Here is a 12,038-nt window from a genome sequence, read left to right as displayed (position 1 = left end):
CTGGGTCCATTTTCATCCTCCCTGAAGCCCAGCTGCCCAGGATGGGGAGAAACACCCTGTGTCCATGGGATAGAGTCCTTTCCTCTTGCAGTTGTGCCCAAAGAATCTTAAATACAAATGAGATATCCTTAGGTAGTTGATCTTTTATGTAATATGTGTCTTCATTGGGGAATACTGACTTCCTAAAATCTCAAGATGGAAGATATACCACATGTAAATTATTTTAGAGCAATTAAGTTGTTTTCAGGATTTTCCAAAAATGCTTCTTGTTTCATTTTGTTATTTAAGTAACAGATTATCTGAGCCTCTGTGCCCTGCACACAGTGGTTTATAAATGCCTTGCCCTGCCTATGAAGCAGGCATGAATGCTCCAGTATAGACAGTGTTATCACTAGCAGACAGGACAAAGTAAGAAAGGTACATAATAATCTATTTGGGTGAATGTGGAAAGAAAAATACAAAGAAATATAATCAAAGCTTAAACAGCTATCACTGGGAAGTCAGAGATTTGGCTCCATAAAGAATGGTTTAGGGACCACAGAAGGTGGCCCAAAAGATGTACCTATGAGAGAGCTCCCAGCTGACGGGATTCATTGGCAGCATGAAGTGACAAATACAAACCTAAGCCATGGAGATATTAGTTCAAGCAATTTACCAAGTCACAACTGTAGTACATACCTGTCATTTTATTTTAATACAAGGGAGCAATTTCAATGTGTGTTTGTGTATACATGTATATGTTTATGTCGCACCTACTCCTTATTTTTATTTTTTATTTTGAGACAGGGTCTCACTCTGTCGCCCAGGCTGGAGTACGGTGGTGTGATTATAGCTCACTGCGGCCTCAATTTCCTAGGCTTAAGCAATCCTTCTGCCTCAGCCTCCTGAGTAGACAGGACTGCAGGTGTGTGCCACCACACCCAGCTAATTTTTTTTTTAATTTTTAGTAGAGACAAGGTCTCACTATGTTGCCCAGCATGATCTCAAACTCCTGGCCTCAAGTGATCCCCCCACCTCAGCCTCCCAAAGAGCTGCTCAGCCTACACCTACTCTTTCTGAGCGGTGTTTCAGAGAACGATTTCTACTGAGTGCTTTTTAAAAAATCAGTTATCGGCCGGGCACAGTGGCTCATGCCTGTAATCCCAGCACTCTGGGAGGCCGAGGTGGGCGGATCACCTGAGGTCGGGCGTTCGAGACCAGCCTGGCCAACGTGGTGAAACCCCATCTTTACTAAAAATACAAAAAATTAGTCGGGCATGGTTGGCACATGTCTGTAATCCCAGCTACTCGGGAGGCTGAGTCAGGAGAATTGCTTGAACCCAGGAGGTGGAGGTTGTGGTGAGCCGAGATCAAGCCATTGCACTCCAGCCTGGGCAACAAAAGCAAAACTGTCTCAAAACAACAACAACAACAAAATTAAAATTAAAAATTATCTTTAATCCCTGCAGCTATGACTTTCCAATCACTTCTTATGTGATGTGCTTTTTGCCTTATAAAACATTATATGACAAATTCACCAGTGGCTGGTGGGAATTGGATAGAATTCTATTTATGTGCCTTAAGCATAGTCATTCTGATTTGCAGAAAATAGTCATGTCCCAGATTTATTACTTATGTGTAGCTGTAATTTGTGAGCTGAAAGTATGCTTGAAAATCTGTGATTCCTGAACAGTGGGTATTAATAGAAATTTATTTCACTATTGGTGTTAACTTTCAACAACAGGAGGATAATCGAGGCAGATATTTAGAAATGAAATATATCATAAAATATTAAGTTATTTATATTTAAATATGACAAATAATCCTTTATGCATTGAAAACTTGGGAAGTCTAAAAAGAAAAAGAAAAGCAATCAAGTCCTATCACTGGAGATAATTACTGCTATGATGGTGATGTATTTTCTTCTCATCTTTTTTGTCTGCTCATACATGTGAATATTTTCACAAGGTTGTGATCACATTACGATACAGTATTGTATCTCCACTATCTTTCTTTCTATTTCATTCACCCTTCCTGGAGTTGAGGCAGGAGAATAGGGTCTTGAGGCAGGGAACCTAAGGCAGATTCATGCTGACTTCCTAGAACTAAATTGAAAGGAAAACCTCAACTTTCCATGCCTAAGTAACAAAAGGACCAGAGGCTACTCCCTTTGTAACCTCCACCACCCCACCGCCCCTAGCCTTTTCTGCATGGCAGAAACATCTGCAACCAAATGTTTGCATAGGAGTGTAACTTTTGTAACTTCACTTCGGCCTCTCATTGGTTGCAGCAAGCAAAAGCAACCAATCAGACTGATTGCGGGCCACTACTTTATTTGCATGGGATGAATACCAAGTGGCCAGTGGGAAACCTCTAGGCAGTATTTGGACCCCAGAAGATTCTGTAACCAGGGCCCTTGAGCCACTGCTCAGCCAGGTCCCACCCTGTGGAGCACTTTCATTTTCAATAAATCTCTGCTTTTGTTACTTCATTCTTTCTCTGCTTTGCTGTGCATTTTGTCCAATTCTTTGTTCAAAAAGCCAAGAACCTGGACAACTTGTAGTCAAACCTTCTACTGGTAACAGTGTCACTAAATATTTTTCAAAAGCAAGATTTTTAAATAGCTGTATAATGTTGTAATGTGGCAGTACAATTATTATTTAGTCTTTCTCCTGCTATTAGAGTCAGCATTCATTCAGCAATTTAAGTACTATTGGGTGTGCTAGCAGATAAAGGTTTATTGATTATTGAAGATAATCCTTTTCTCAGGCATCACAGGTTGTAGGGGTAGGGACTGAACATTGAACTTTATATGGTATGGCTGTCTTAGGGGTACAGGCAGGGAGCTGTCAGCTTATAAGTGGTCATTTAAACCACGAGGAAGTGAAGATGGCATTGCTCAGGGAAACAGGTAGGAAGCTAAGAGAAAAAGACTGAAGGTGGCACCCTGAGGAACACTCAATTGCATTGAACTTGAGATGCACTCAAATCTCTAGATCCCCATTTCCAAACATACATCTCCACTCATTTTTGTATGGACTTACTCAAAAAATTCAAAAACAGCCATTCTTCCTCTTGCCACCACATCCCTCACCCCTGAGATGCCAAGAACATGGAGCTTAAAAATTAGAGTGGTGGTCAGAGATGCCCCTGGGAGGAGGGCAAGGCTGGAAGCAAAGCCCATTCTATGTGGCTTGTTCATCTTCCTTTCCCTTACATCATTGTCAGGTAGTCTGAGTTGTAATTGGATTATTAAACTTGTTCTGGGATTCCTTCTAAACTGCATGTGTCTGGCACATTTGCCCCACCTGCACAACCAGGAGCCCACCTGTCTAAGCACTGACTCCCCCTAACTCATGCTCCCCCTGTGCTCTCCTCTCTGCTGGAACCATCCTGAGCTGGGTCACCACTCTCCTTCCACTATAGTATGGTACTTTTTCATAGGGCAGCCATTGACCACTTTGGAAACTAGACGTTCTGCTCTTCAAGCCCTTTGCCCTCACAACTCTCAGGGCTTGTTCTAGGTGGAAGCAGGAAAAGATGGGCATGCTAGTCCAGGACCCTCTATAGAAGGAATATCGGAGGGAAGCACAGGGTAAATCCATGGAGGCCCAGCCATGGAGGAGGAAATGACAGTCATAGGAAATGCCAAATGTCAGAGTGAGATTCAAGACATATTTGTTATTAATCAATTATGCAATGATGTGATTGCATAAATAATGTGATTTTAGTTGGTTGTTTATCTGGGATGGAAATGTAGTCATAAATTATTAAGTTGGTTATTGTGTCCCAGTACGCAATCTTTGAGTCAAATGACATTTGATTAGAAAATGTTCTTTCTTGTCTTACATTAAAGCTCTTTCCAGGGGCCTCAACAGGGGATAAAATATTGTGTTTTCTCAGAAATCTAGCAAATCAGAAGGTGAATGTTCATGATTATTATCTCTAAAGGAAAAGAAATTCTCTAATAAAAGGTTTTGTTAAGCACAATGTTCACATAAGACATTTGAGGGAGAACCCCTTAAAAATAAGAGATTAGGGCCTGGCACGGTGGCTCATGCCTGTAATCCTAGCACTTTGGGAGGCTGACGCGAAAGGTCAGAAGTTTGAGACCAGCCTGGCCAACATGGTGAAACCTCATCTCTACTAAAAATACAAAACTTAGCCAGGCATGGTCACGGGTGCCTGTAATCCCAGCTACTCAGGAGGCTGAGGTGGGAGAACCGCCTGAACCCAGGAGGTGGAGGCTGCAGTGAGCCGAGATCGCGCCACTGCACTCCAGCCTGGTGACAGAGCAAGACTCTGTCTCAAAAAGAAAAAAAAAAAAAGAAAGAAAAAGAAAAATGAGAGATTATAATACCACAATGGATTCTTCACACAGATTATGCTATCCCTTGTTTGAAGATTTTCCAACATATGGCAAATTCTCTTTGTTTTTGGTCTTAACTGAGATTGCAAAAACTGAACTTAGTGTCATTTGAAGGAATTATTATAATGCAGTGTTTCTCAAACTTGGCTGTACCTTATAATCACCTGGGGAGCTTTTATAAATCCCAGCTGTCCAGACCACACCATGGGCCAATTAAACTTTTCGGGTGCGACCCAGGTGTTTACCATGTGCAAAGAAGTTTGAAAATGACTAAAATAGGTAACTCTGAAGTCAAACTGCCTGGCTTCAAATTCCAGGCCAGCCACTTCCTAGCCATGTGACCCTGGGCAAGATATTTGATTTCTATGAATTCTATCAGAAAAAAAGACAATAAAAATAACATATTTTTGTAGGATTGCTATGAGGTTTAAACAAGATAATCTATGTAGATTATTTATTAATTTGCTGCAAAAGCAATCATGGTTTTGCCATTAAAAGTGATGGCAAACACTGCGAATCCTTTTCACCAACCTAACACAACGGGGCAGGCGTATGTGAATTCTATAGGCTGGGCACAGTGGCTCACACCAGCACTTTGGGAGGCCAAGGGGTGGGGAGGAATGTGAACAATTTTCACAAGTTCAAGACCAGCCGAGGCAACATAGTGAGACCTCCTCTCTACAAAAAAATTAAAAAATTAGCCTAGTGTGATGGTGCATGCCTGTAGTCCCAGCTACTGAAGTGGGAGGATTGCTTGAGCCTGGGAGATGGAGGCTGCAGTGAGCTGTGATTGTGCCCCTGCACTCCAGCCTGGGTGACAGAGTGAGACTTTGTCTTAGAAAACAAAAAAATGAAGTTCTATGGTAATTATTATTAACTAACAGCTTTCTTATTTCATATTAATTACTCTGCAAGACACTTCCAACATGGTTCCCCCATCTGACACTCATTCACCTCGTTGATTTTTTTTGTTGTTGTTCTATAACATTCATTCATGCACAAATTCATTTTACAAGTATGTGTTCATCTAACATTGACTTAACTATGAGTATGATAGAAGACACAAAAGAAATACACACATCTGCCTCACCTCCCTTGGAGTTTATCTTCTCTCGTGTGTTCGTTCGTGTTTTCCGGTTCAGATCATAAGCATCATGAGCTAAGGGGACCATGTTTTATGCCCGGACAGCCGTAGCACCCGGCGCTGCGGATTGGAGACACTGCTAGGCACCCGGGCTGGAAGACTGGGTTCTAGTTCTTGTTTTGCCGCTTACAGGCTGGGTAACAGGGAGCAATCCTGTTGTCCTCAAATAGGTGTGTTTCCTCATCTGAAAGTGTACACAGTCCATCTATGACTGCTGTGACGATTACAGGTCTACACAACGCGCATGTGGATTTGTCTTGCAAACGTCCACGACCAGGCCCTCAGGAAACAGTGCCGCGTGTGCCCACCAAGAGGCAGCAGATCGCAGTGCAGAGGCCCGCGGCGCTCGACGTCAGGGCGCACGTCCCACCCCGTGACCATGACTGTGACCGTGACCGAGAGCGTCGCTGGGGCACGGCCAGGCGGCGCGGCGGGAGTGCACAGGACCCGCCATGGCGGCCGAAGCCTCGGAGAGCGGACCAGCGCTGCATGAGCTCATGCGCGAGGCGGAGATCAGCCTGCTCGAGTGCAAGGTGTGCTTTGAGAAGTTTGGCCACCGGCAGCAGCGGCGCCCGCGCAACCTGTCCTGTGGCCACGTGGTCTGCCTGGCCTGCGTGGCCGCCCTGGCGCACCCGCGCACTCTGGCCCTCGAGTGCCCATTCTGCAGGCGAGCTTGCCGGGGCTGCGACACCAGCGACTGCCTGCCGGTGCTGCACCTCATAGAGCTCCTGGGCTCGGCGCTTCGCCAGTCCCCGGCCGCCCACCGCGCCGCCCCCAGAGCCCCCGGAGCCCTCACCTGCCACCACACCTTCGGCGGCTGGGGGACCCTGGTCAACCCCACCGGACTGGCGCTTTGTCCCAAGACGGGGCGTGTCGTGGTGGTGCACGACGGCAGGAGGCGTGTGAAGATTTTTGACTCAGGGGGAGGATGCGCGCATCAGTTTGGAGAGAAGGGGGACGCTGCCCAAGACATTAGGTACCCTGTGGATGTCACCATCACCAACGACTGCCATGTGGTTGTCACTGACGCCGGCGATCGCTCCATCAAAGTGTTTGATTTTTTTGGCCAGATCAAGCTTGTCATTGGAGGCCAATTCTCCTTACCTTGGGGTGTGGAGACCACCCCTCAGAATGGGATTGTGGTAACTGATGCGGAGGCAGGGTCCCTGCACCTCCTGGACGTCGACTTCGCGGAAGGGGTCCTTCGGAGAACTGAAAGGTTGCAAGCTCATCTGTGCAATCCCCGAGGGGTGGCAGTGTCTTGGCTCACCGGGGCCATTGCGGTCCTGGAGCACCCCCTGGCCCTGGGGACTGGGGTTTGCAGCACCAGGGTGAAAGTGTTTAGCTCAAGTATGCAGCTTGTCGGCCAAGTGGATACCTTTGGGCTGAGCCTCTACTTTCCCTCCAAAATAACTGCCTCCGCTGTGACCTTTGATCACCAGGGAAATGTGATTGTTGCAGATACATCTGGTCCAGCTATCCTTTGCTTAGGAAAACCTGAGGAGTTTCCAGTACCGAAGCCCATGGTCACTCATGGTCTTTCGCATCCTGTGGCTCTTACCTTCACCAAGGAGAATTCTCTTCTTGTGCTGGACACAGCATCTCATTCTATAAAAGTCTATAAAGTTGACTGGGGGTGATGGGCTGGGGTGGGTCCCTGGAATCAGAAGCACTAGTGCTGCCATTAATGAATTGTTTAACCCTGGATAAGTCACTTAAACTCATCTATCCAGGCAGGGATAATTAAAGCCATCTGGCAGACTTACAAAGCTTGGGACAGTTATTGGAGATTAATCTACCATTTATTGAATGCATACTCTGTGCAAGGAAATTTGCAAATATTATCTTATTTAATCTGTACTATCCAGTGAGGTAATTTTTTCCCCCCCAAGATAGAGTCAAGCTCTGTCACCCAGGCCGGAGTGCAGAAGCATGATCACAGCTCACTACAGTTTCAACTTCCCCCGCTCAGGTGATCCTTCCACCTCAGCCTCCCAAGTAGCTGGGACCACAAGCGTGCATTACCACACTCAGCTAATTTTTGTATTTTGGCAGAGATGGGGTTTCACCATGTTGCCCAGGCTGGCCTCAAACTCCTGAGTTCAAGCAATCCACCTTCCTCGGCCTCCCAAAGTACTAGGATTACAGGCATAGCCACTTGCTCAGCCATAATTTTTATTATTAATCTCATTGTACAAGTGAGAAAACTGAGACCCAGAGAGCTTAAGTGACTTCCTCGAGGTCACAGTTACTTACTGCCATAGTCCAAATTTGAATTCAATTCTGATTCCAAATAAGTTGCGCTTAAATAAGACAACAGATGTGGGAAAAATATGTGAATGTGTAGTGTTGCTATGTGTACTGTCTTTACAAGTAGCTAATTATTTTAGCACAAAGATGTGCAAAGAAAGGAGACTTTATGGAGAGTTCAGGAGAAAAAGGATTTTGTGGTGGCCATCACTTTCATTCAATTTGCGACTGCTCTGATGGCACATTAGATGAAGTTACTGTTGATCCTGAGTTACGTGAATAAGAAAAACAATTGAACTGCTTATTAAAAAAGTAAACATGTCTTTTAATGCCTATATCTTCTCCACTATACAAACTCAGAAAATACCACTTGGTTGTTTGAGAAAGGCCTATATTTGTATAAGTTCTAAACTATTGCAGAACACACTACATACTAGTGTCAAAGGGCTGATGACGCTCCTGTTACATGTTTATGTTACATGTTTATGGGGGTTTTTTTCATTTGTTTGTTTGTTTTTAGACATGGTCTTGCTCTGTTGCCCAGGCTGGAGTGCAGTGGAGTGATCACTGCTCACTGCAGCCTCAACTCCCTGGGCTCAAGCGATCCTCCTGCGTCAGCATCCTGAGTAGCTGGGACTACAGGTGTGTCACCATGCCCAGCTAATTTTTAAATTTTTCGTAGGGATGGGATCTTGTTTTTGTTGCCCAAACTGGTTTCAGGCTCCTGGGCTCAAGAGAGCCTCCTGCGCTCAAGAGAGCCTCCTGCCTTGGCCTCCCAAAGCATTGGGACTATAGGTATGAGCCACTGTGCCTCGCCCACGTAAAGTAAAAGCGAGAGCCTAACTCCCATGCCAGTCCACAAAAACCCATTTTCTTGTCAATGCTCTCATCATATAGCACTAATAGTAAGATTTGGGGCACCCTAGACCACGATTTATAAATGCATTTTAAAAAGAAGTTCTATGGACAAACCTCTTCTCCCCACATGCACACACTCCACCCTTAAAGTCACCCCTAGGCTGGTAACTTCACGGGTATTCTGAAAACATAACAAGAAACGTTGTTGCAGGTGGAGATACGAATTCAGACTTATTTGGTCATTTGTGAGTAGAGCAACTGAGGATAGATCTTAGACCATTTTCCTTAGGAACAATGACATTTTAATGATTTTAGAATTAGTAGAGCCAATTCAAAAGATTTTTCTCTTTGGAATCATTAATGGCATCATCTCTGACTATAAAGCTGGACATGTGTCCTTTACAGACAGCAGTCATGATAGAGGTGTGGAATATGCAACACAGGGAGGTATGTGAGCAAGGTAGTATTGCTGGTCATCGTGTGGATTACCCAACGTCAAGAATCAGGTGCGCATCTGTGAGATGATGTGGGAGTGTACCAGACGTGTGAAAACAAGCCACCTTAGTAACTGCTATCTTTCCGTGGTAGATTATCAGGCTTGGGACTGGGGTGGGGCTGGATACACAACATAAAAAGAACTGTATAAAGCAGCTCTTCCCAGGAATGTCATAAGACAGGAGCAGAGTTTCCTTGAGGAAGACATGAAGCTTGCTGTTCTTGATTCTCAAGCACACATGCGCTGAGGGAATAGTTTCAATGACCTGTAAGGCAGATGCAAAATTCATCTTCCGGACTGTGTTCTTTTTTTTTTTTTTTTTTTTTTTTTTTTTGAGACCGAGTCTGGCTCTGTTGCTCAGGTTGCAGTACAATGGTGTGATCTCAGCTCACTGCAACCTCCACCTCCCGGGTTCAAGCTATTCTCCTGCTTCAGCCTCCGCATTAGCTGGGATTACAGGCGCCCACCACCACGCCCAGCTAATTTTTGTATTTTTAGTAGAGACGAAGTTTCACCATGTTGGCCAGACTGGTCTCGAACTCCTGACCTCAAGTGATCCACCTACATCGGCCTCCCAAAGTATTGGGATTACAGACATGAGCCACTGCGCCCAGACAGACTGTGTTCTTTAAAGCAAGCTGGTTAAAAGGCTTGAGATATGTCATGCTGAACTCCAGGTTATTAAAGAAATTGGAGAATTCTGAGACAGGCAGGAAAAAATAACCCCAGCAGAAAGTAAAAGCTTCCAAGTTGATGAAGAAGGGTTGGAATGACTCTCAGAGGTTGAAACAAAAGAACCTGCCCAGGAGTAAAGGGAGAAGGAAAAGGAAATAGGCTCTTCCAGAATATCCCCCATGCCCTGCCTGGTGAGTCCATAAAAGCAAACACAGACACTTTGGCTCCTGTGTCAGCAGTTCTCACGTCACCCTCCATCTGTTCCAATTTTGCCCAATTCCCGATCCTTGGACTGTCTCCTGCTTTTGACCTTGTTCTGCCCTCTGGACTTGCCGCCTGGACTTGGCTTTCTCAATCTCTTTCCTTGGCATTTTGTAAAAAACTTGGTTCACACTCATAAATCTCCCCTCTAGCAAATCTAGCTCTGGACCCCAGGACCCAAACCATCACCATTTTGCTAGTGCTTTATGCAGAAGATATCTTCCCTGGCCCCCGACTAAGTGGGGTGCAGACCCCACCTGAAGTGAATTATGAACCTTCTGAGGAAGAAGCATTAACCTGTGCACCTCAGAAAAACGAGGAAGAACCACTGATGATAGCAAATTTAATAATCCTTACACCTGCCTTATTAAGAAGAAATATATACTGGCGTTAGTGTTCCACTATAGAGATATGCTATGGTGGTGTATCATGGCTAGTCAGGAGATGAACTGTTTTCTTGGAGAATGTGTAGCAAATATGATAGGGTGGCCAGAGACTCACCACAACTACTGTACTGAATAACCATGGTGTCTTCTGTGCCCACAGCCACTTCTAAGAAAAACTGTCCCATCATAAGCCAGCCGTCAGCAGCCAGGTTTTCTATTACATGATCCCCTCAGACCATAGCTACTTAGATAGGGGTGCACACCTAACAGAAGGACACTCAATCAACCAATGATGCTCCACCAGATGTATTAATTAGACCAGGAAACTGGCTTCCTTACAAGGAGCACAGAGATCCAATTACATTCTGGTCCTTGATTTTTTTTTTTTTTTTAGATGGAGTTTTGCTCTTATTGCCCAGGCTGGAGTACAATGGCGTGATCTCGGCTCACTGCAACCTCCGCCTCCCAGGTTCAAGTGATTCTCCTGCCTTAGCCTCTGAGTAGCTGGGATTACAGGGCATGTACCACCACACCTGGCTAATTTTGTATTTTTAGTAGAGACAAGTTTTCTCCGTGTTGATCAGGCTGGTCTTGAACTCCCGATCTCAGGTGATCTGCCCGCCTCGGCCCCCCAAAATGCTGGGATTACAACCATGAGCCACCGCGCCCAGCCATCCTTGATATTTTGAATTGAGAAATATGGAGCATGTTAAGCTGATGGCAGCCTGGGGAATGCCAGAAATATGCTCAGTTACAGGGTTGCAGAGAGTCCTTGTGGGCAAGCCACATCACGAATGACAAGCTATGAGGCAAAGGGAACACAAAACTCACAGGAATCCAGGTAAGAATGAGAGGAAGAAATGCATCCAGAAAAGCAGTGGCTTGGAGCCATGTTACCTCCAGGGCACCAGCATGATGATCCCTACTGCAAGATCCCTGCAGCTGCCCTGATTCCACTTTGCCTCTCTGCAAGGCCCAGCTGCCTATGGTTTCTATTCTTGGAGTACTAACAACTCTCTCCTATCCCATGCGAATTCTTATACTAAATGCTCCACTGCTTCAGCTAACCTGCACAAATCTCTGTGGTTTTTTTTTGTTTCTTTTTTTGCAACAGAAAGTTTGGCCAGGCACGGTGGCTCACACCTGTAATCCCAGCACTCTGGGAGGCTGAGGCGGGTGGATCACCTGAGGTCAGGAGTTCGAGACCAGCCTGACCTACGTGGTGAAACCCCGTCTCTACTAAAAATAAAAAAAATTAGCATGGTAGCAGGTACCTGTAATCCCAGCTACTCGGGAGGCTGAGGCAGGAGAATCGCTTGAACCTGGGAGGTGAAGTTTGCAGTGAGCCGAGATGGCGCCACTGCACTCCAGCCTGGGTGACACAGCGAGACTCCATCTCAAAAAAAAAGAGTCGTAATATTTTGATGATTGGTTTGGAGAAAATTGGTCTTAAATATACGGATTTTGATGCGATGGTAGGAAACTAATTCTGTGGGGAGGAACACTCTCCCATTAACTCATCAATCCCGAATACCGGTAGGGTGTGAGACCAAAGAACAAGTAGAGGCTTACATACCACAGGTCTAAATATTTCAGACTTATAAATCAAGCCAACAAACT

General features: G+C 45.3%; 1 protein-coding gene across 1 annotated transcript; it reads left to right on the top strand.

Moving 5' to 3' along the window:
• Positions 1–5,440: 5,440 nt before the first annotated feature.
• Positions 5,441–8,065, top strand: NHLRC1 (NHL repeat containing E3 ubiquitin protein ligase 1). Its single transcript, XM_003823180.6, has one exon. It carries the CDS (start codon positions 5,945–5,947, stop codon positions 7,130–7,132), a length of 1,188 nt encoding a protein of 395 aa, XP_003823228.3. The 5' UTR covers positions 5,441–5,944; the 3' UTR covers positions 7,133–8,065.
• The last annotated feature ends 3,973 nt before the right edge of the window (positions 8,066–12,038 follow it).

This window comes from Pan paniscus, chromosome 5 (genome assembly GCF_029289425.2).
Source record: "Pan paniscus chromosome 5, NHGRI_mPanPan1-v2.0_pri, whole genome shotgun sequence".
NCBI classification, from domain to species: domain Eukaryota; kingdom Metazoa; phylum Chordata; class Mammalia; order Primates; family Hominidae; genus Pan; species Pan paniscus.
Note: the sequence above shows the minus strand (reverse complement) of the source record. Positions and strands in the feature narration are given on the sequence as shown.

What these genes read in the sequence shown, in the direction of transcription:
- NHLRC1 (XM_003823180.6), top strand. Translation starts at nt 5,945, where the DNA reads ATGGCGGCCGAAGCCTCGGAGAGCGGACCAGCGCTGCATGAGCTCATG.